The sequence below is a fragment of the Trachurus trachurus genome (assembly GCF_905171665.1).
Source record: "Trachurus trachurus genome assembly, chromosome: 19".
Taxonomy (NCBI): Eukaryota; Metazoa; Chordata; class Actinopteri; order Carangiformes; family Carangidae; genus Trachurus; species Trachurus trachurus.
Genome location: NC_139913.1, coordinates 21,061,398 through 21,086,496, shown reverse-complemented (window position 1 = coordinate 21,086,496; position 25,099 = coordinate 21,061,398). Strand labels below are relative to the sequence as shown.

Sequence of the window (25,099 nt, the reverse complement as noted above, 5' to 3'; positions counted from 1 at the left end):
AAGAGAAACAGAAAATGTTTTACATGCAATTAAAAAATATAATTATAATAAACATAGTATAATATGAACATGTCAGCTGACCTGAAGTTAGTGATAAAGGTGAAAAGTAGAGGGGTCTTAGAACAGTTGTTCATTGGCCTTTGACTATCAATGTAACCACTGATGTTAATACTGTTTGTGTATTTTTTTTAATTTAAATAACAGACAAATCTGACCTTGAAACTGGAGTAAAAAAAAAGAACTGGTTGTTTTCTGATAAAATCATTTAGGTCTTCTAAAGGACAATAAGAGATGTGACATAAGGGGAAAAATATCTGATGTAAAAATGACAAGAATGAAATGTCCGACACCTACTGTGGTAGCTTTTTCTGCCTCTAGGTGTGCTAACACAAGAGCAGCAGAGCTCCCTGCCAACACAAATCTACTGCTGCTTCAATCTTATGTAGACAGAAGTTTGTGTTGGAGTGCTCTGTCGCCAGAATTTACATTGTAGTTGAACTATAATTAAATATACTCTCAGTTCTTAAATGTTAATGAACAATCTGGCAGGAGAAACACATTGTTTAAACACCAAGAGTCTGATATTTGAGTTGGCTGCTTTGAAACTTGTTGAGTAAGAGGCGTGTGTGCTCTGCTCCCATGGTCTGCAAGGACACTCACACTGTTCAAGGTCTGAGATGAGGAAAACAGATGCACTGTAGAAAGCAGTCAAACTGTTTTAGAGCCACATTAGATCAGCTGTTTTGGGTTGTGATAGCCTTGGACATTATATATCAGGCCACCTGCACTGGTTCCACAAACAACCTTTTACAGACACATCAAGACTGAAACTAATATCAGCTTCCAGCCATGAGAGCTAATCAAGTTACAACCTGTACAATAAACACCTTATGCAGCACTGGGGTGTGTGTCGCTTACCAGGGAAAAAGATGGCATCAGGGAGCCCTATAGGAAAATGGATTATGGTTGATGTTACTGGTTGACACACACTACCTACCTAAAAATGGCTGGAGTTCAGGTACAACGCTTTCATGGAAACAGTACTCCCTGATGGTAGAGGCGTCTTCCTGCAGTCATGCAACCTGCTATACCGGAAAAGTAGTTGAGGGAAAGTCTGAGGAGCACACAAAGTTCAAGAGGCCTCCAAATTCCCCTGATCTCAATCCAATCAAACATCTGTGGGATGTGCTGCACAAACAAGTCTGATCTGTAGAACCCACCCATCTCACAACATACAAGACATTACGAATCTACCACTGACATCTCAGTGTCAGACCTCGCAGCACATCCTATGTTTGTCTTCTTGAGTGCATGCCTCAACAAGAACTGTGAGAAATGTTTTGGCAGCAAAAGTAGCACCTTCACAACACTGGGCAGTCAGAGCGTATGGTGGATCACCGTATATACTGGAGGCTTTTGAGCAGGCCTTATAGAAAAAGAGAGCCAATACACACAACCTTTATCCTCTCAAGTCACTGAATTGAAACAACCAATTAAGAAACAACCAGGCTCATTTCAAAAGTTCACTACAATTTCTACAGGTGTGAGTTATTGTAAAACTAAGTGCTTGCATGAATTACAGTTCAGTTTGGGTTCAATGTGCAAAATAAATAAATCATGTAAAGTGTGTCCTAGGTCAGTGGTCATGACTTTCTTCCGGCAGCATCAAAGTTTCAGTTTTAACCTCAAACACAAAAGGATTGGACTGTACTGTAATTTTTTAATAAAAGGATGGCAATATATTACATACAAACAGCATTATATTACATTTTCTTAAAAAATGTATACAGACAAACTACTTACATTAAAAAATAAAAATGAATCGGACAAAAGCAATGTTTTTCATTAACAACAGATGCTGGAATGCTTTTAACATTTTGTTCAGCCACACGACATCTGAAGGCCACTTAGAATTGATAAAGTTACATTCAACAGCATTCAAGTTCATAAGATCAATTGACTTTGATAGTAACTCTCTGAGAATGTAAAAACCCACACCTTAAACTTCAGAAACATGGCTACTACAAACAGATGATATCGAGGACTTGCTTATACAAAAGCAAAGACCACTGATACATCTTAGATGAAGTAGTACTTTGTCTGGTCACAGACTTTGTAAAGCCCTTTAAACATGCACCTAATTCTCCTCCTGAAGCCAAGCTTAACGGAAAAACATAACAGTTCATGCAAATTTGATGTACAAACTGGTGTGCAAATTTCTAAAACATTTGTTCACAATTACCATGTGCTATTTACATATATACATGACAACTTTGACTTCCCCTCAAGATTTGTACTGTGCTGTTAACCAACCAGTTCAGCAAGATGCAAACAACAAAAAGCTGCAGGTTGCCAACAGTCCTTGCTCCTGTATTTTTACAGCACTATTTGCTGATGATGTTTGACATCACAGAAATAAACAATGATATTCAGACTCTAACTTGACACTTTTTTTTTTGACAATCACTGTTTTAAAAAGAAAAACTTCCAATGCTTAGATACTGTACACCAGCTGTTGCATTTCAAGTTTGAAAATATAATGCTGACAAACATTTGTAGTGTGACATGAATAGCTATAAATTCCACCTGAATATGTTTAGTTATAACCTGAAACTGTAGGACTGACAGTGAGTCAGGGCTCAGTTGTGTTGAGCTGTAAACGTTGTCAGATAGCCTCTGGGTTGTGTGCAGCATTGATACTGTACCTAACAGTTGTACTTTTTCGACATACCCGACTTCCTTCTTTCGTTGTGGTGTAACAGTCTCACAAACCTTTAAGTCGCAGAAGTAGCAGAAGTAACTAAAGTTTCTTAGTTTTGAGGCAAATGTGTTGCGAATTAGTATAAAAGCTGTATTACCTTTAGCACAATTTTCCCTCACTCCCTGGTACTCCTCATTATTCCTGGACTTGACATCAGAAACAGCTACTGGTGCAGTGTTGGCCCTGTGTCTGTCGGGGCCATGTGCACTCATACAAGTACAGTGATGCCATGGCTGTCCTGCTTTAATTCCTGCTCATCTTTTTTATTCTACCTAAATCAGACAATTGTGAAAAGAGATGTTGAGAAAAGAATATCAATACATACAAGTCCACATGTCAGATGTGACATAGATGGCACTCTGGAAATATGTCTTCCATTGCCCTTTTTTAACAAAAGTTGATGAGTAGCAGATTTATAATAGTGAATAAACCTACTGAGTGGTAGAGCGACTGACTCCTTCAGTCAACTTTGTCTACCTGTTGGGAGCGATGCCGCATGACAGAGCTCACACTCAGAGTACAAACTTTAGTACTGCTTTTTTAGGGTTGGAGTATGGTTTCATCCCAAAGCATAGTGTAGACAGTGTTTCTGACTTAACAGCAACATGGTGGGAAGGAGACAGGTTGCAGCACGCAGAAAAGAATGAACTTGGGGCATGGAGCATGAAAACAGTAAAAATACTGGTCCCTTATGACAATGTTTACATGCAAACATTCACTGTGTAAATGATTAAATTTTGTGTTCTGTTTTTTTAACACTTTCAGTGCATTTCAACACTGATAATTTTGATAACCATGATTGTTTTGGTCACTTAAACCATGATACTAAATCTTTATACCATTTAATGTCCAAGTCTATCTATGATAAAAAGAGGAGTGAAGGTTGCTGGTTTATGCTGATAAATAGGAAATTCACTTCATCACACATTCACATGCTTAGATTTGTCATGATTTCAATACTGTTTGTATTGTTTTTGCTCATTTGGACTCTAGAACAAATTTGTTGGAAATTCATAATCATATTGAAATAAATCATTTGTTCCATATTTTCCTATAATACACACTTTATAAAAGTTGTAACAGTGGTATTAAAAAACAATATCATGTGGCCTAGTTTGCACTTAAGTTAGGTATAAAAGTTTTTAAATATTTAAAAAAGTGAATGCTGCTTTTGCTCTGTGTGCCTGATCAGCACTAATGAGGGAAATGAGAAAACTGTCTCTCGAAATGGCCAACTGAAATTTTGGTAATTGCAGGACATTGCCCACACTGTAATATCACAACTCCAGCGTTTAGGCAGAGATCCCGTTCCTTACATCCAGGTCTGTCATATCAGTCATGGGAGTATCACACTTGTCATCAGTGCTAACTATGCTGTACTGACCATTTTCTGTATCTCTGGATGTTTGCTTTGTCCTTTCTTGCAGAATGGCATGGACAAAGGCCACTGGGACGGGCATCATGGCAAATATGATCAATGCAGCCAGAACAGCCAGAGCCCAGCCAGGGTACGGCAGGTGCTCCTCTGAGGCCTGAAAAAGAAAAAATCAGGATCATTCATTAGGAATTATTTTATTTGAATCCCTTTCATATTGTTTACATGCAGGCAAAAACAGAGCTGCACTTCATAAAGCTCTTGTACTTTGGGGTAGCTGTGAAAAATAAACAAACCCACTAACAGAAACATAATGCAACAATGCAACATCCCATCTCAAACAGATCTGTGTCAGTGTAGTACTGTTTCTCTTTAATAGAGCTCTCCTTACCAATTCTTGGTTCCATGCCATGTAAGTGGGACGTTTGATGAGCATGCGAATAGCGGTGGCTAAGAGTAACACCAGCATTGCAATAAGGCAAATGTATTTCCATAGGTACTTGTACACCACACTGGGGCGCCAGCCCAGCATTACCTCAATGTCGTCAAGGAACCTTCAGAAACAGAGAGTGGTTAACTTCCAGAGTATGAGTGAACATAATTGATTAGTTTACATTTACATGGAGTAATACCCACAGCCTTAAATAGGCCTCACCTATCTGCTCCATAAAGCCAAGCCACACTGAAGGTCTCAAAAACCACCACAATAATGAGGGGAAGGGTGGCAGAGTAATCATCAAACATCATCACAAAGTAGTTTCCACAACGCTGAGTGAAGAGCAGGCCAATCACGAAGCCAATGATCGAACTGAAAACTGAAACAGAGCAGACGAGTCAGACAAACACGTTTCTCAAAGAACCATTATGTAATCACAAGGGAGAGATAATCGGCAACAATAATCTTTAGTAGTAGTTGGCGCGTAGTTGGAATGGGTATCATTGACATTTTAACTGTGCTCTCAGTTTGTTTTGTTATTTTGTTAAAGACCATTAAGATTAACATTCTGGAGAAGCAGACTGTTTTGAACAGATTTCTAATGGTTATTCCTAATCATTCACCCACATCTGTATAATTTAATATGTGTGCTCCAGGCTGCTTACATGCAAAATGTTCCAGGAGCAATGAATTTCTGCAACTAGATGTGTTAGATTGCTGATGTTTCTACCCTTCTACCCAAAAGACCTGTTGCACATGTAGTGACAAAATGTCACAATTTTAAACATTTAGTTCTCTCTTCTAATATCACCAATAGCAAGGTCTCTCTGTGTGTGTGTGCGTTGTAGCATGATAGAGTCCCTCACACACACTGGCTCTGACCCTCTTCTAGGTTGGGAATGACAAAAATGCATCATACATTCATGTCTTAATCTAGTTGTTGGGATACTTATGTAGCGAAATCAATTTCCTTTTATTTTTCCAGGACAGAGAGCAGATAATGACCAAACGTATTGCATTGTAATAATTTAGCACTGGGTTCAGTTTAATACTGGGGTAATCCATCTCAAGAGGGTGGTGAGGTCAGGCCATGCTGTTTAGTTGCATTAACTGGGAAATATAAAAATTGCTCTGATAATATGTATCTGTATGCCATATTGTAATCAACACTACTCAACAAAAAATGATTCAAGGCAGAACAGGAATTTACTTGTGAGTTTGGTCTTGTTGTTGGCCAGAGTCTTGAAGCGGTCTGTAAGGGGAGCCAGGATGCCCTCCATGGTGCCAAACATGGTGCTAAGTCCCAAGTTGAGCAACATGAGGAAGAAAAGCGCTGACCAAAAAGGGCTGCCAGGTAGAAGTGACATGGCCTCTGTGAAGGCAATAAAAGCCAGGCCTGTGCCCTCCACACCCTGAACACAAACAAGAGAAGCAGCTTTAGTTTACACGTACAGCTGCACACAAAATAAGTGCATACATTTTATTCACATTAGTCCAAAAAGTCAGTCCTTACCTTCTGCATCTCTTTTTCTTGGTCACAGTCTGTCAAATTTCCTGGGATGATTTTTCCATACTGTTTAAACCAGGCTCTGTAATCCTCTACAAGCACAGAACTGGGATCTGAGTAGTTGAAGTTTGGCATCAGGTTTTCCTCCACATAACCACTGTGAAACTGCACCGACAGCTCCTTTACATTACTGAGAACAAGACACAAGAACAATCATGAACATAATCATTCAATAACATGCATTACTACATTATTTATCTGATCATATACTGACAAGTATGGCGGCACAATTAAGCAATTTATTATCAAAATGTATTATCAAAATTGCAAACATTTAATGTTAGCATCTATTTTTTGACAAAATGTACAGTGTGTGAACATCCTATACGAAGAGAAGGCCTCAGCCTACGTCATATTCTCTAGATTTAGGAAGCATGCTGGTTAGGCAGTGATCCCATCTTAAATCACATCCTCATCATTTATACAAAACAAGATGCAAAAATATTTTACATTACATAGGCCCTCATAGGCCAAACAATTACTCATTTCACACCATGCATTAACCCACAGTAATGTCAAAAACAGACATAACAAATGCACAGACTGATCTTTTCACGAAAACATACCTGGCTATACATTCCATGACTTTGCCTTTGGCACGGAAGCCGAGCACTGCAAAAACCACCAGAGTGGCCAGCACGGATGTCATGAAGTTAATAGCAGAGACAGTGAAGGCATCACGGTGGCAGTTATTATTTTTGGGATTATAGGATGAGTAGGCAATAATGGATCCGAAGCCGAGCCCTAGCGCGAAGAAAACCTGTGTGGCTGCCTGCCGCCACACCTGCAGATCTGCCAAAATTTCCAGCTAAAAGGTACAGAGGAAAGAACAGGTGAATCCAGGAAACATGCACCCGAGACTGACATTCCTGATCTAAATCAGACATTTAATCTGTGGATACCTTGGGGTAGAACATGTAGGCTATTCCCTCGAAGGCCCCATCCAGCATGAGTCCTCGGACAAGGAAGCAGATCAGGACAACGTAGGGGAAGATGGAAGAGAAATACATCACCTAGGAGGTGTGAAAGAAACATTTATATTAACAAGTAAATTCAAACAGCATTAGCAGTGGTCAGTTAGTTTCTAGTTCATAAGCTTCAAACTCTTCTAATAGCTGAGAATGTTGCAGCTCCAAAATTAATATAGAGATGAAAATATGTGAGCAAGATTGATAATTATCTTAGATAAACATATACTGTATGTATATACATGACTGTTTTAACTCATCTCTTAAGTCTAAGCCGGCTGCTTGTTGCACATTGAACATGTGGTCCCTGTAAGCCAGCTGCTCCCAGGCCAGTAATTGCATGAAACACTATGAAAGCCTGAGTGGGGTTAGATTTTCCCACTTAGATTTAACACAAAAATATTAAAGCAGAAGTAAGCGATCCGGTCGTTTTGGCTAATGCTGCGTTCCAGGCAGACTTCTGAAACCGTAAATTACGGCTTCAAGTCACGACTTAGTAGCGTTCCAGGCAACCCGCAACTCGCTTTTCTCCGACCTGTTGCCTGTGAAAGTCACTATAACGGCCACTCGTAACTTCCTACCCGTGAACTCGCACCAGATCGAACTGGTACGACTTCACAGGTCGGAAAAACACGAGTTACAGGCTGCCCTGAACGCACCATAACTTCTTGTCAGCCGACGGAGTTAGCAGCCCCCGCCCTCGTCATGGCTCTATTGGTCCTCGTCCCTACGTCACCACATTCACGCGCATCCCTTGGCTGCACACACAGAGAGGACCGCCCCTTTATGCCGTTCTCTCTCCTCATTGGATAAAAATTGTAGGATACAAGAAAAGTTTTCTCCTCGGCTCAGAGCAGAGCAGAGGGACTGGGAGACCCGTGTTTCGGTCCAAACACTCTATGTAAGTGATTGCTGTCGGAAGATATAACTATTTAAGACTTATATTAACACAAAAATATTGCTTACTTCTGCTTTAACAATAAAAAAACAACAAAACAATTAAACGGTCTACTGAGGATAAAATCCTTAAAGGGACTATGAGGAGTTTCGGAAAGCAAAGTGTTTTCACACTACATTTCCCATGAGCCTCCGCACGCACAGTGAAATTCTTGGACCAGCACAAGATGGACAAAAGCGAAAGCATTTGCCAAGAATGTTTTCATTAATCAAGAATGAAAGTTGGAGGCTCAAAGACGATCAGATACCATCGTAGTTCCGACCATAAACGATGGCAACTAGCGATCTGGCGGTGTTATTCCCATGACCCGCCGGCCGCCGGGCAGCGTCTGGGAAACCTAAACTAGGAGCCGACCACTAAATAATCATAACAAAATAACTATAAAGACAAAACGATATATTTATCGAAAATGGACCCATTAACAAGTGTGGGGTAATGTAGATTCATCCACATTATATGAGACTCTTTCATAACCAAAAGCAAACTTCTCGGGGTCTATTTCAGTGAGTATTTTTGAATATGTTGTGTAAACCTGGATACAAATGTCATCATAATAGAAAAATCTGGGAATTTCTGTCCCAAAAGCTGTGCTGTCCATTATACTGTATAACTACAGTGACTGAATTGGCTGACCATCATCATATAAAGTGGATTTGGCTGTTTGAGGTTGGTCAACACTTAAGCCGCACATTCCAGAGATTCCATCACCCACAGTAACCCAGAGAGCCAAGCACATGAATGGGATTTGAGCAAACTAAAAATATCCAAACAACTTAAAGGGGGCATGTAATTTTGTAAGAGAGTCAGTCATTTTCAGCACAACAAATTGAGGGCTTTTCTAAAGAGCTCCTTCAGTTTAGTTGGTCAGTGCTCAGTGTTGCGTTTGTTCCAAAGTCAACACTGTCACAGTAATCAAAATTCACTTATTGCCAATTTAGATTTGTAACCAAAATGAATGGACATTTCTCACAGAGCTGTCACACTGAGCTTCCCCTGCACTATCCCAAGACGTTCTGCAAATATGAGTCATGCAAGGTTCACATGCATTATACCATGCAGATGCTTTAACTTATACCCATTGGTCATTAAAAACATGACGTCTCATCTAGCCATTGACTGGAAAACCCTCAAGTCCAGCAGTTCCAGTGTTTAAAGCTACTGATAACCACAACTCTATTGTCTGAAATGAGTTAAACATTAACAGAGAAAAAAATTATGGCGCTGCTTCCTTGATAGCCAAATCATCACGTTTGAAAAGCCGGCTGCTGCAACAGATCAGTTACCTTGACAGAGCTCTTGATGCCCTTGAACATTCCCAGACAAACAATGGTCCATGCTGCCAGAAGACAGCAGATCATGTATGGGTTGAAAGAGCCTGTGTCATCAATTGAGTCCGTGATATCCAGAGCTTTGCGGTACCAGAAGTACGATGTGGGGGAACTCTTTTCACATTCTTTCACTGTTGTAAAAAGAAGAAAAGACAATTATTTAGTAGTCCTACATATAACACTTAGTAAGTACATTGACAATCTAACAACTGCTTATGACTTGTCAGTATTGAACTCATAAGTGTTTACCTGTTACATTATCTTGCTCTGGACACTGATTCCAAGGTAGAGGGCTCTGGAACGAGTTCCCAAGGTAAAAAAGACTCCAGGCAAGGATCACATTGTAGTAGAGAGCCACAAAGAAACACACCTGTGAACAAAATAGGAATATTATATTTCGTCAAAAGAAATGGGAACATTGATACAGTATTTGTCTGATATGAAAGAATTATCAAGAAAGAACTTCAATTTTGTTAAACAAAACTGATTCAAGGAATCAGTCCTGACATCTAGCTGCAGTTCACTTCATCAGTTTTTGCAATTTGAGTAACTGGTACCTCAACACAGAATAATAAAACAATAAAAAAAATGGGTAATTGCACTCTTGCTCCCTACACATAATACGACACCAGCAAAAAAGGAAAAGTCTCTCTGGTGCACCAGAGTACAACTCAAAATTACATGCGGTGCTCCTACAAAAACTATATACAAGTCGATGTGTCAATCATACAGCAACTGTTATCTTACCACACAGCTGGAATAGCCGATCCCAGCGAGCCTGGGGGAAATGTACCTCCACACTCCGATGCTGCCTTGTCGAATGGCCTGACCGGCTGCCAACTCCAGGAAGAATAAAGGAATGCCCACAATCAGCATGAGCAATATGTACAGGAGGAGAAAAGCTCCTGAGGAAAGGAGAGCAGTATTAAGTTAGTAAATGAGCAGTTTAAATTGATAATCACAACAAAAATGGTGTAAAAGAGAAACAGATATAATGTGCTTGACTATTTTTTTCAATTCCACATCAACAGAATATTCAGTCATTTTGATTACTGCTCTCTGCAACACAGTAATGTACTGAATCAACTTCAACTTTTGGCAATGAGAAAAAAATGTTTAAAAAGAACCACTGAAACCAGACCGACTCTCCAATTTTCTGAGAGCTTACACTGTTTCTGGTGACAGATATGAACCAGATGTTGCAACATCGGACTTCAAACAGAGCTAAGTTTTGATCATTTACATCACATCATTACATATATATCTGTGCACAAAATGTTAGATTGTGTTGTGTACCATTCAGATTTGGAGGCACAAAGTTGGAAGTTAATGCACTGCACTCTATTAACAGGTCTACCCTGGGATAACCATCTAACATGGATGAAAATAATTGCAAACGCACCTCCTCCATTCTGATGGCACAGATATGGGAACCTCCACACATTGCCAAGCCCAACACTGAATCCGACTTGAGCCAAGAAGTACTCTATTTTACTGTTCCATCCTGCTCGAGCTGGAGGCTCCGACAGAGGCTGCTGGCTCTCAACAGGGTATCCGTTGACCTCAGTCTTGCAATCTTCAGTTGGCAGGGGCTCCTTCTCCATCTACGACAGGAGGAGAAAAAGAAGGAAGACGTAACTACCCAGCTATGCAATGCAGTTGAACAGTGGTGTCAGGGTTGTGCACTGACGCTGCAATACAAGGTCAAAGATAAAGTCTCAAAGATTACCTTTAGAAGTGTGTGTGCAGGCCTATATGTGTGTGTGTGTTCCTGTCATAGGCTCCCTTTGGAGGCATAAATCTGAGAAGTAGCTCAGTGGGGATAACATGTCCAAGACGGTGGTTGTGTCTCAAACTTAGAAAAAGCTGAGGCCAGTGGTTAAAGTTAATGTAAGGGTTAGGTTTTATCTCCAAACCTATGCTCAGACAAGTTTCTGAGGAAACTTTGTGAATATGTGCCACAACGTGGACTGCTTTCATCTACCATATTTACATCACTGATAACAATACTCAAGATAAGCTACAACTGATGTTTTTAACCAAGCGGTCTCTTATCAGACGTAAATTAACTGTAATCTGAAGAAGCAGCCGCCTATCCCATCACTAGACAGGTAGTTTATGACGCTAATTAAATACACGTGCTAACACAGGTGTAAACTATCACTGATTAGACGAGATGGATCCAACAAGCTAATTTACCAAAATACAGGATATTATTTTAGGGCTTTTGTGAAAATGTGCCACACTGTCCTGCTTTCATCCACCATATTTACATCACTGACAACAAGACTCAAGATAAGCTACAACTAATGTTTTTAACCAAGCGGTCTCTTATCAGATGTAACTCTAATCTGAAGAAGCAACAAGTTAATTTACCAAAATGCAGGACATTATTTTAGGGCTCTTGTGTGACTACTGTCATAACACATCACACGCAGTTATTACAGCGCGTCACCCCGAAGTTAACTTAAACAAACCACGCAGCTACAACGTGGCACAGCACAAACCCCCGACAGGCAGCGTGTCTTTGTGCTCACTGTAAACGCACTCACACAACAGACGTTTCTCATTTCTCACTATACTGACCTGGAGACAGACAACACGTAGTTTTGTGAACAGGTCGAGGAAACGCCGAAGACAAAAGGGAGTAGACGTCGGGGAGATTTAACCGTTTATCCGTTTAGAAGGCGACGAACACGTGCAGCAGCGGTTTAGACTGGTAACGTTCTCCAACAGAGTCGCGAGCCGAGTATTTCTCGTGTTTATCAATTTAACCACGACACGTGCCCACAGGTTGCCCCGACACCAACGTTGACCATTTGTTTAGGAAAACATAAAATCTAATGCACATCCGTGTTGTTACTCACTAGACCGCCTGAGGCTTCCCGCTTTCTATTGGTGTAGTAGTGGGTTTCTTCCGCGTGATGCAATACTATAACCACAAGGATGCGTTCAAGGGCCGCAGGAAAGAAGCCCCTTCAAGGAGCAGGATGCATCCATCGCTGTTGGGAGTCTGTGCATCTGATTTATCGTTTTATTCATCAAAATGTAATCTTCCTCTCCTCTCTCTCTTTTTTTTTTTTTTACTACGTTGGCACCATATGGTTGAATTACCGCTATCCAACTAAGTGTAGGCCTAGGCTACAGGCAACTTCCAGGTGAAACTAATTTCAACTAGCCTAGTCAACTTGATACTTGATTTGATTTGATTTTTATTTGTCTCAAACAAGCACATCAAAAGACAAACAATCTATCTAACAAGAAACAAAACAATAATGATACTGTGCAAGTTTGAGAAGGGGGAAGCAAAGCTTATCAAGTTCAGCCCCCCCTTACATTGTGATTCATGTCATACAGTAGGCTACATCTGTAGTTCCATACAATTCAGAAAATTAAAAACATATTGCTTTAATATGAAATAAGACCATGATTAGGCTATAAATAAAAAGAGTAAAATTGGCTGTCAAGTTCTTTATAGCTGTCCAAGAGTGTATGTTTGTACTTACTTTTAAATTGTTTTAAGTTATTGCACATTTTTATATCCTCATCAAGTCTATTCCACATTTTTACACCACAAAAATAGATGCTAAAACTTTTCAGGGTAGAATGGATGGTGGATTGTTTAAAGTTACAGTTCCCTCTTAAATCATATGCTTTCTCTGACCATAAACATTTTTTGGATGTTTATTGGTAGCAACCTATTCCAGGCTTTAAACAAAATCAACAAAAACTTCCACACCTAAATGTGTAGGCTACTGTTCTAAAGTAGGCTACCCTAAATACACTTTCTACTGATGTTGGAATGAGATGCAACTGCTGATGACATCGGCCAACTTAATAATTTGCAACTTTTAGCTACATATTTCAGTGATCCGCAAGGCGGCGTCACATGCTCACACACAGAACTTGTGAGAGGATGGGCATAAACGCTGATTATGTTAGATTTTATTCCAACACACGTGAATGTATGATTCCACATAAACATGTGTTTATTTCACAGTGCAAATGGAGGCCAGCAGTATTTTACTACTGCTGTTCTTGACTGCGCTGCTTATTTCGAGCCTACCCTATAAGATGTTCAAGTGCGTTGCCAAGTGGATAGGAAAAGGAAAGATGCACTAGTTTACTTTGAAATAACGCCCCCGATTGTGCCGCAAATTAGTAGCCATTTCCCATTGCAACTTATTTTTGATGGTTTTTTGTTTACTGCTGCTGAACATTTACGCATTTGATTGATGAAACCCAAAATGAGACACGTTCTTGGTCAACTAAAATTGTTTTGGCTCAAAACTTGGCAGGCTATCATGTAATTATCTACAAACTTCATCAAACTCATCAGTCCCGCTGGTTTCACGACATATTCTCTATAGTGCATTTGGCAATTTTATGCGCTGCCGCACAAATAGCTACACACACACACGCATGCACGCTGCCTGCCACGTATGCCTGTTTTGTAGGCAAATAGCCTACCAACACCAACACTGCAGACTCAAACACTACAGCACATGATATAGCCTATATGTTGGGGACAAACTGCACATGCTTATCAATAAGACAAATACCTTGTGGTAGCCTATCAAAATAGCAGAAATAGTTGAAAAAAGTATCCAAATGTCCTCAAGTCAAAGTCAAGTGGGAAGCTCGCGCTCTGTCTCGGTCGGGGACCACTCCACCTATCTCCTCTATTGGAGGACAGAATCGAAACCTTGCTACCTATAAATAAGGACTGTTGTGAAATGTGACACCCAGCTGTCCCGTCCTGGTGAACGCCATGCATGGACCATCCACTCCACTCCACCCCCTCAAGCGCGTGTACCAGCCTATCTGCGTGCGCGTGCTTGTGCTTCGAGAAGATGTAGCGAGGAAACTCTCAGGTACATTTTCTTTAGGTTTACCAATAATAAGACTAGTAATGTTTCCTGCACTTTTCTCTGCGCTGCAGCTCTTTCCCCCCTTTCTTTGTCCTCTTTCTCCCTGAAAGTGAATCTGTCAAGAGCTGGGTGTTGTTACCTGGTTCATCTCCCGCCAACTTATCTGCACAGGTGAGTCTAATCACCTCATCACCTCATCACCTCCACCAGCCGTGTCATTAGTAGGCTATATGAACCCCGGCCCCTCCCTCCCTCCTTCCCTCCCTCTAGTCTTCACCACATTGTTCTCTTTATCAGGGCAATTAAACACAACTTCCTAGTTCCACCCTCATTCTGCTTTCCTGCTGTTTTCCTGTGCCTCGGGTATCACTCCCTGCAACTCCAGCTGTTAAACCACTGTCTGCTCACACACTTCCATAGCTCTGTTGCTGCAACAATCTCAGATTTTCCCACCAGCCCAGGGTCCATCTAATCAATTCCTCGGCCTGCCCCCAGAGCTGTTAAGTTACCCTTCTCCCGCAGCTGATAACAACTACAGTGGCTCTGAGAGCTCAATGCACTGGAATTTAAGGCAACACTTGCAAAGACACAAACATGCTACACATTCAACTTTATCTCACAATACAATGTACAAAGTGATGGACCTGGGTGGGGCCCTGTGAGATAATAACATACGTGTCAGAATTAAAGTACAGTACATACAGCGATATTATTATAACAAAACAAACTGCCGGGTCCATCACTTTTTTGTGTTGTTAGAAACATGTCTGCTATGTTTTGAATTTTTGCAGCTTTTGCATTGTCAAATTGATGAAACTGTAGCACATTTGTGTATTTGCAGGTGTTTTTTTTTTTTAAGGTTGCAGTGCACTGAGCTCTCAAGGCCACCGTACACCACATTCCTAACATTACTGACTGACACATTAGGCAAAGTATGAAAATATTGGACAAATTGGAACCGGCTTATAACACACCCTAACTCTCTACAGTAAATGTAGTTTAATGATGTGCTCCCCATTCTCTAAAAATACCATACATACTTGTTAATGTGAGAGTGTGCAGGAAGGGGAAAGAGTAAATACCTTTTATCTGTAACCTGGGCTGGGACACATGGGCGGGACTGCACAAGGTGACACAACTGTGCTCTGTAAAAGCTCTCAGTGGAGCAGGGGACTCCACAGAGAGGCAGGACAGGTTTTACTCAGGACAAAGACACACAGAGACACACAGACACACACACACACAGCTGTTAACATCAGGAATACAGCATTGGAAGCCTTCCAGCACTGGTAAGTTGATTAAAAGTCAATTTCCAGTCATCCATCTGGTAACTGGTAACACTTAAAACCTCTGTTTTCTATTTTATCTTTTTTTGTCTACATTTGGCTGATAAGGTGGTTTTTGAAGGGTTTTTATCAGGGTGATGTGTTCAGGTTCATTGCTTTCCAACTTTAAAAATATATGGCATGAACTTTTAGTTGCTGATTTAGGACTTTTGTCAACATTTTTAAAGTGTTTCCTTTCTAACTTAATGAATAGTGTCCACCTATTACCACTCTATTTTTGGACACTTCAACCTATTAGGCCTTGATGATGTAAGTATAACTCCAATCTCACCAGTTTGGCTCTGACTGTATGAAGGAATAAAATGGAAACACACTTTGGTCAACTTTTACTTACTCTTAAGTAAGTGATACTGAACGTTTACTGTCTCGGTATCATTGATCCCAGTATTGATGGCCACTGAGCTACAGAGAGATTGAGTGTGAGATACTGTACTGTCGTCAGACTGGTTGGGCGGCTCACTCACACAGCGTAATCCCAGGCCAGTGAAGCGGAGGCAGGCACAGGCTGACGTAGACTGAAACAGGGGGAGGGAAAAATTTGAATGGAAATGTTGTTTTCATGGGAACGTGTTGGCTCGGAGAGACTGGCTAAGATGAAAGTTCCCGTCTTGAAACAACGCCGTCAGTATCGAATGGTCCATCTAAATGTCTAAGTGGGTCAAGATACTGTGACACCCTTTGTGGCTGCACCTGAAAACGTTTTCTCATCCTCTCCATCGGTCTACTCGTAGGAAGCTGGCACAGTGGACAAAGGATGACAAACATCTCCCGATATCTGGTTAACGTGAGTCACGCTACACCTTGAGTCAACCTGTTTCCTCTGTTGGTCAACATCAATCACACTATGATTTATGTTTTTATCGCTGCCTCATCCTAACGCTCTACTCTCTCCTTCCAGCACCTGCTGACGTTCTCGCTCCAGGACGGGGATGTGCAGGGCGTGGAGGAGGCCAAGTCCCGTCTCTCCTTCCTGGCTCAGAACAAAAAGCTGTGGAGTCAACAGATGTACCTGGATGTTGGAGAAGTGGCCCTTCATCTCCGAGACATACAGAGCCAGGTAAGTGGTGTTGATGTGGGGCCTGCAGGGGGGGCAGTTACAACACAGAGTTCCTGTGGTTTTAGATTTGCATGTAGGCTATAATAATCCTAACTGTGATCCACCCCTGCAGGACGAGCTGGAGAAATACTCCTTCAAATCCATCTACAGATGTGACGCCGTCAACTCAGACAAACACTTCCCATCCCTCCTCATGTTAATCTGCCAAAGTGAGGACCAGATGAAACCTGACATTCTCTTCTTCAACTGTGAGATGGTGAAGGTGAGTAATAACAGCTGGGCAGCCTCCCAGCCTCCTTCCTGCCTGACTCACAGTGTCAGTCTGTATCGTCAACAGGGTTCAGGTTTTACAAGTGATGCCACTTCCACATTTTTTAAAATTTTATTTCTTTTATTCTCACAGGCAGAAGAAATCTGTGACGACATCACACACGCGGTTGCAGATTCATCTAGGACTAAGAAACTGCCAGATACTCTCAGGTATACCCTACACTGGAGTAACACCAACACGCACTTTTCACCTGGAAACCATTGATCTGATGATGTTGGTTCTCTAATGAATCCTATCTTTTATGAGCTCAGTTCCTTTGTCTCATTATTATAATTAGATTAGATTAGATTAGATAACAATTCTTGTTGGTTTCAATGGAAGAAAGTACGTTCCTGTCTTTGTGCCGCCATATTGTATTGGATGAGGATGGTGGACAGCCAAATTAGAAACAGACATACAGCCAAATAAAGGACAAACACGGATGATAATGGTGATAATTCAACCATCTCCCATTAAACTGTTTGCTTTCTTTTCCATTATGTTTCATTTTCCACTGAATCATAGCAGTCATCCACCTGTCTGAAAGAGAAACAGAGAGAGAGAGGGAGGGAGGGAGGGAGGGAGGGAGAGAGGCAGGTGTAAACAGCTGAGGGAGAGGGAGAGAGAGAGAGAGAGACTAGTTTTACCAGTTTCTACATAACTTAAGAAGGTGTGACAGAGATAACAAGGCCATTGTGACGGAGCGCGGAGAGGGAGAGCGAGCAGAGGGATGACGGAGACAGAGTGCCTGATCGCCGCCTGAACAGATCACCTGCTTTTAAAACTGTTTCTTTCTAAAGGACGAGTGAAGGACAAACTAATGTGGTAAGAGTCTGACAGACAGACAGACAGACAGACAGACAGACAGACAGACAGACAGACAGACAGACAGGTTGTTTAAGCGCAGATTCAGTGATGCGGTGGCGGAAGTCTGAGTCAGCACTCCGAGGTATTTGCGTAAAGTTTATGTGTGTGCTGTGGGTGGGAAAACATACACAAGTTTTTTTTTTCCACCTACATTCTTGTATTTTGCATTTTAAACCGACCTGTCGTTAAATTAGAGGAGTTTAGATTGAAGCAAAGTGTTGTGTGTCAGTGTGAGGCAGAGTCATGAGTTAGCACAGGTTTACTGTTTACAGTCTTTGATAGTGGGATAAGGGCTGCAGGATTGAATTTCAGTGACACCACATTATGTGTTTGCTGATGAAGGAGAGCTTTGTCTGTGCTGTGACTGCTCTCGGAGGCTGTATCCACTCTCAGAGGCTCTTGGAATAAGGATGAGCTCGTCTGACGGTCCAAATGGGGGTTTCCTGAAAGTGTGTTTGACTCCCTGAGGCGTGTTACCTGTAATAGTGCAGAGTGAACATCATCAGCAAGGAAGGATGCAAACTCTCCTCTCTTCCTCCAGGCTTCCTCAGAGTGGTGGAGAGATGATCGACCCCTATGAGATCCCACATCACCCCATCGCACAAGCCCCCAACCCCCCACCAGTAAACCCTCCACCTTACCCTGGACCCAGAGGTGAGAAACAAAGAGTTTTTTTTTTTCACGTGAATGACATGTGAGAGTAACATTCACTGTTAAAGTATTGGGTGAGATTTGAGAGGATGAGAGGGCGAGAAGAAGGGAAAGAAGTGAGAGACACAGAGGTATTTAAAGTTAAAGGCTCTGGAGCACAGAGATTGCTTTGTGTGTTTGTGTTTGTAAAGAGGGGGTGGGTTTCAGGGGTAAGAAAACGGGGCAGGAATTCCAAATGCAGCAAACACCAAGGGCCGTGAATGAAAATGGATCCACTCAATCCTCTCCTCTCTCCCCCGGCAGCGAGCGCTGTGAACGGCGAGCCCGATGTGTCTTTCCTGCGAGCAGAGAGAGAAGTGGTAAGTAAGGTCTCGTCATCACCTTCACGCCTCCTCAGTGTCTCACCTCTGGACGACTTCTCAGACCGGCTCTGTCTCTTCCTCCTCTTCCTCCCCCAGGCGATCCTCAACCACTGTTTTGACGACATCGAGAACTTCATGGCCAGGCTGCAGCAGACGGCGGAGGCTGCCACGGTGCTGAGCCAGAGGAAGAAGAAAAAGAGGAAAAGTAAAAAGCAAACTGCTGAAGGTAAAAAAAAAAAAGATTCTCAGTTTCAATTTGATTAAATGCAACTTTCTGTCATGATAACCCATTTCTATTTTGCACATCTCTGACACCGAACAACAGAAGATTTACTTGCTGCAAAGGCCCAGCCCCCACCAGAAGAGGAATTCATAGACATCTTCCAGAAATTCAAATATTCTTTCAGCCTACTGGTGCGTATTCACTCAGGTCACATTTCTGTTTTGTCTCCCTGCACCACGTTGTGTTAACTTCACAGATTTTTTTCTTCATAGGGTCGTCTGAAATCAATCATCTCCAACCCTTCATCAGAGGAGCTGGTTCATCATGTGTTCAAACCTTTGGACATGGTGAGTGTCCTAACCTCTCCGTGTCCCCCAGCCAGGCTTGTGGGGACAACACCTGTTGTTGCTATTGCTGTAAACACAAGGTCTTGTCTTTTATAGCAGCGCAGACAGAAAAGTCAGAGTGGGACATGACCAACGTCTTAAAAATAAATCCAGCATCCACGTGTCTCACGGTGACACGTCATTTACTATATGGGTGCAGATAAAAAAAGAAGATAAAGGTGGAGAGAGAGTGTCGAAGCGATCACGTCATGATCTAACACATGTCACTGGGCGCAAAGGTGTTGGCATGTGTCAAGTCAAAATAATGGACAAGTCATCAGTGTTGCTGAGCACTGTTGCCAGAAACTTGAAGTTCTCTCAGTGTTTACACAGGGAGGCTCCCTCTGTGATAACCTAATTCAAACCCCAAACACTTAATAAATGCAGCACTTGTTAAGTATTTGCTCTTGTTTGCGTGGCAGTGGTTGCTCTCTGCCTTTTTATTGCAGACTTCCGAACACATTTGGTTCAGATTTGTGTTGCCAAACTGGCCTCACCACCGCTGTCCCCTGACTGCTGCTTTGAATTATAGGATTTCTGTATTCCAGTCGTCTCTGTCCTGGCTTCCTTTAAAAACAATGGGAATTACTGATTTATATACTTGAATGATAAGATATTAGTTCTAATGGCATTTACTTATTTGTGTTTCAAGTAGGATTCATAGACTTTCACAGCAAAGCCATAACAATAACTTAGCCTTATTTTGAAATTCTGTCAGCACAGAGAAATTTTAATCCAAGGAATATTTAACCAAGCTCAAAAAAAGGAGTGTCTCAGCTGATGTTAGTGACATAACATTAATAGCATTGGTTTTTCCATTCATGCATGAATCAGTTTAAAGACAGTCAAAGGGTGGAATGGGTGTGTTTGATTTGTGTATTTTGGCGCACCTGAAAGGAAACATGCAACCTCATACTGGGACTGTGTATGTCTCCTCTCATGTATTGTGGTTGTATCCATCAGGCTTTTGTGTCTCTGTGTTTCAATTGTCGGTGCTCAACCAAGAGAAATCAGTCACAGTGTTGGCTTCAGGCTTTTGTTTTTGCAGACTCGGGGCACTAACACAGGTTTTTGTCTCGTCTGGGTGTCGGACAGATGGTGAAAACGACAGGGGGACCAAGTCTCGGAGCCTCGGTGTCCAGCCCCGCCCTGACCAACTCGGCCGTGTCCCTTCTACAAGACAACCTGAACGAGGAGGAGAGGCAGTTGTGGACGTCTCTGGGACCCAACTGGACACTCCCTCGGTCAGTAGCAACCAGGACCACCAACTAACACAGATATAAGTGTTAGGGTTAGAAAGAGGAAGTAGTTGCCATGGTAATTTTGTCTTATCCTATTGGATGTTTGGACTAATTTTTCTTTATTTGTTCTCATTGTTTATGGAGCTTTATGGAGGCATATTATCACATTTTGACCACTCATTCACATCCCGATCGATGGCGGTTCTCCACTGATCACTGTTCAATACCCCAATGTATCCATCTCCTTATTTCCCACTCATTGGAGGTGTTTTGCATTGGTACAAAATGTAACCATTGGTATAAGCTTGCTAAAAATGCGATGAACTCTTTAACTGTGATTGAATGCAGCGGCTCTTCTCTGTCTCTCAGGTCTCAGCTCAGAGGACCCGTGGCTCCGTACACCCCCGTCTTCTTGGACGGTTGGAAGCCAGAAGCCTTGAGGGCAGACGGGCAGGTTTGGGAGGATCCGGTCGAGTCACAGCACAAACATGAAGACCTCCGAGTCAAACAAGAGGTATGGAATACCTGCACATGATGTAGGTTAGACAAGGTCTGTGTCAAAAGAGAAAACTACACAAAATAAAATAAAATAAAAATAAAAATAAAAAGGTACAAGTTCATGTACTAAAATAATTTTCCTTTAAAGTACTTAAAACTGAAGTATTTTTCTTTAAAGTGCTTAAAACTGAAGTATAGTGGAGAATGGATTTTCTTTAACATGGAAAGTGGCCATTGCTTAATAATCCAGTCTTGACAATAGGATTCATGCAATTAACATGGGGATTTTCTCTGCTTTCTTTTTGTGCAGTGTTAGGTGCATTAGTTCATTCAAATTTTGAACTGGGTGTGTGTTGTTTTCAGTGGTATTAAAATACATGCTGACACTCCATTTACAAACCTGTTTGAACCCTTGTGAAAAAAGACCTGTCTGGCCCTCATGGCACTTTCCCTTAGCTGCTGTTTGTCCTGTCATTGGCTGTAAACCAGTATATGGACTTGTACTTATGAATATGAATTTATCATCTTATGGAAAATGCTGTAAGACTTTTCGTACTTTTATTTTGTCAACCACACTCATCCTTTAGTACCTTGTCTTCTTATTCTCTCCCTGTTTATACTCTTGTGTGTGTGTTTTGTCGTCATGAATGTCTGTCTCTTTTCATCCACAGCAGCAACAGCCACAACAGCCTCCTCAGCCAGTCGTCTCTCTTGACACCCGAGTCAAAGATGAAACGTAAGTCGACTTAACGAAGCAAATTTATCACCTCTGTTCACTTACCTCAACTCCACGGTAACAGCCTATCTGTCTCCTTTCTCTCTCAGAGATGGCGGCTCACTCCCACCAGAGAATGAAAGAATCTACAGATGCAGTTACGACTTCATAGCCAGGAACAGCAGCGAGCTCTCAGTGCAGCAGGGGGAAACGCTCGAGGTAATAAAGTCAAGTAATTCATGCACAGTTACACAGTTAAATGTGCTCATGGTGCATTCACCAAGTGATATCAGGATGTTAGAATCAGACATGCTCTGTAGATACAGACACATAGGCCTACTGTGATTAATGTTAATAGTTTAGATTAAGTGTTTTTAGTAAACATACAGTTGTTGAGTGACTGACAGCAGCTCTTCTGCCTGACAGGTGATTGAATCCTCTAAGCGCTGGTGGAAGTGTCGTAATCGGTTCAACCAGATCGGCTTTGTCCCCTTCAACATCCTGGAGCCTGTAGCTCACATAGACAGCCCTGTCACCAACAAACCCCCCAATGTGAGACACAAACACACACACACACACACACACACACACACACACACACACACACACACACACACACACACACACACACACACACACACACACACACACACACACACACACACACACACACACACACACACACACACACCTGAACCTCGCAGGTGCAGAGGCATCGCTCTCACCTGTGCATACCTGAGTGAATTCCAGTGTAACATTCTCTCCACATTCCTGCAGGTCCCCGCTGCGCCTCCCCTGGTTGTGACTTCCTCCTCGGTACCACCCAGCCCTCCTCCCCCTGCTCTGCCCCAGGCCTCCACCCACTCACCGCAGCGTCCACGCAGCTTACCGCCGTACAGCCAACATATACCGGGCGCAGAGGACACTGATAAAGGTAGGAAGCTACATGGGTTCTGTGTGGGAGACCTGGGTGTGCCACATACAGGCTCTGATAAGAGGGTTAGAACAGAGGGTACAGGTAACTACTGTGTCCTACTTCACAGTTACTGTGTGTGTGATTGAAAGGAATAATAGATGGCTAAAAAAATACTATTACTTGTATTTTTTAAACTTAACTAAATAAAGACTTGATTTCTATGATAAACAGACGTAGCGCTACAGACTTAAAATAATATTAAATGGTCCCATCTCAACAATAAGAGGACAAAACCAAAATTCTAACTTTAAAAAAAAAAACGGTAAAACTTTATGATGAAGGTCTCAAATGTGAGGCCAACAAGCTGTTCTGGATCATTTAAACATATCGCACCATCTTCCCCCACAGATAGAATTTGCCTAGTTGTTACAATTTGATGATGTTCAAACTTTAATTTGAGCTATAACAGACCAAAATGAAATAAAAGCAGAATATTCATGTTTACAAGAGCAATTTAGAGGCTTATGGTTAAAACAAAGTCGACTTCAAATCAAAATGTGATTTCATTAGTAGGTAAAAATGAAATCTGGCACATAAACAACTTTCATTTCAGGTTTAACTGTATGTTTTTAAGTTGTGTGAAGCAGAACTAAGTGCGCATGTGTTTTTTTTGCCACCGCTTATTTCATTAATTTCTTTATTTGTAATGGGACTGTGTATTCATGAACATAGCTACAATATGTAAAAACACCAGATTTAGCTCTAAGGCTAATTTCCATCTGCAGTCCTCACACAAAAACAACATTAGACAAGGACGGGAACAAAAACAAAGCACAACATGGTACAAATACCATTATGCAGAGATGTTATCACCTGAGCATGAACAGCTTCTATCACCCTCCATCTTTTCAGTGATGCTGGTGAATGACGAGCTGCTCCAGAGGCTGACCAATGGAAAGGCCGGTCTGAACAAACCCCTGGTCATCCCCCGCTCCGCAGAGACCACCGTGCCTCTGAACTACCACTCTCCTCCAGACGAGGTGGCCGAGTGGCTCAGAGGAAAAGGCTTCAGTGAACCGTGAGTGGACCTCAGCTTCTGACCACACACCAGATTATCCACATACTGTGTAAACACTGGAGCTCTGCCAACGTGCTTCGTTTATTCATTAAGAGGTCAAGACAAATGACCGCATTCCCTTCATACCGACTGTGGTTAATAAGTGTTAATGGACATGGAGTGAACTCCAGGTGAGAGGTTACTGTGTGGAGTCAACTCTGTTTTGTTTCCCTCAGGACGGTGTCATGTTTGGGGGTGCTGACCGGCGCCCAGCTCTTCTCCCTCAACAAGGACGAGCTGCGAGCTGTGATTCCAGACGAGGGCGCCAGAGTGTACAGTCAGCTGGCTGTGCAGAAAGCACTGCTGGAGGTAAATATGAGGAAAAAGGATCTTAATTTCAGCGTGAACACAATGCAAGTGTGTGCAGGGGAAAAAAATTGCTTGCCATTAAAGAAGCCATTGTTTGAGTCACCGGTCCATTCAAGCTGGACAGGAAGATGCAGTTTGAAGTATTTTTGTCAGCGAAGCCACTGTAGAGATTTAAAGTCTTCTTTAAAATACTCAAATACACACAACGACCACAGCAAAACTCAGTCCACCCATGAAGCTTTACAGCTTTTCCTCCTCTCATCTGTAGTCACAATAAGAGAAAATGCACCTGTTCATCCTGCCTGAGAAAAACACCAATTATAGTGTTATATGCTTTATTTTAACAAAAATCATGTAAAGTTGTATTTCTTGATCACTTAAAAAAGATAGTATATAGTAGTAGTAGTAGACAGATAGTAGTATTAACTATTAGAAGTTAGTTGTTAATAGGCCAATATCACATGTAACATTTAATAGCTAATGGGCCTGGCCATATTGCTGATGTAACATGGCTTTATCTTAAAAGGTTTTGGATTGTGTAGATGAGTGAAAAAAGTATTAAACACCAAGGTCTCTATTCACACATATTAATAACTGTTTATGCTCCATCATGAGGATATTTGGTATTTAAAAGACCAAAGACACTGACTCCCTTTCTCTTTTTTCTTACAGGATGCCAGGAGGGCCACGGAGTTGGAGGCAGTCATGGAGAAACAGAAACTGAAGGTTGATCTGAAACTAGAGAGCAGCACATTGTGATTCCACATCATGGAGAGTTTCAGGTGAAGGACTGTGCTCATCTGGGCCGATCGTCACTGGGGAGTGAACTCAAATGAA

General features: G+C 41.8%; 2 protein-coding genes across 3 annotated transcripts; one reads left to right on the top strand and one right to left on the bottom strand.

Moving 5' to 3' along the window:
• Positions 1 to 1,763: 1,763 nt before the first annotated feature.
• On the bottom strand, positions 1,764 to 12,215 carry LOC311002619 (sodium-dependent neutral amino acid transporter B(0)AT2-like). Of its 2 annotated transcripts, XM_083994033.1 has the most exons (13): positions 11,980 to 12,215; positions 10,796 to 10,997; positions 10,141 to 10,298; positions 9,643 to 9,763; positions 9,349 to 9,524; positions 7,042 to 7,152; positions 6,706 to 6,947; positions 6,086 to 6,269; positions 5,783 to 5,984; positions 4,792 to 4,951; positions 4,528 to 4,690; positions 4,146 to 4,293; positions 1,764 to 3,293 (listed from the first exon to the last, which is right to left on the bottom strand). In XM_083994033.1, exons 2-13 carry the CDS (start codon positions 10,995 to 10,997, stop codon positions 3,274 to 3,276), a joined length of 1,887 nt encoding a protein of 628 aa, XP_083850159.1. In that variant the 5' UTR covers positions 11,980 to 12,215; the 3' UTR covers positions 1,764 to 3,273. The 2 variants fall into 2 exon arrangements, with proteins under 2 accessions (XP_083850159.1, XP_083850158.1); XM_083994032.1 differs by having other exon boundaries at positions 1,764 to 4,293.
• A 3,226-nt stretch (positions 12,216 to 15,441) lies between these two features.
• LOC311002636 (epidermal growth factor receptor kinase substrate 8-like protein 1) lies at positions 15,442 to 25,021 on the top strand (the record flags this gene model as incomplete). Its single annotated transcript, XM_083994051.1, has 19 exons — positions 15,442 to 15,553; positions 16,342 to 16,394; positions 16,509 to 16,667; positions 16,780 to 16,929; positions 17,071 to 17,147; positions 18,386 to 18,498; positions 18,799 to 18,854; positions 18,954 to 19,083; positions 19,183 to 19,271; positions 19,353 to 19,427; positions 20,562 to 20,710; positions 21,077 to 21,221; positions 21,877 to 21,941; positions 22,031 to 22,139; positions 22,347 to 22,472; positions 22,698 to 22,854; positions 23,749 to 23,914; positions 24,130 to 24,262; positions 24,935 to 25,021. Exons 2-19 carry the CDS (start codon positions 16,365 to 16,367, stop codon positions 25,019 to 25,021), a joined length of 2,016 nt encoding a protein of 671 aa, XP_083850177.1. The 5' UTR covers positions 15,442 to 15,553; positions 16,342 to 16,364.
• Positions 25,022 to 25,099: the final 78 nt, after the last annotated feature.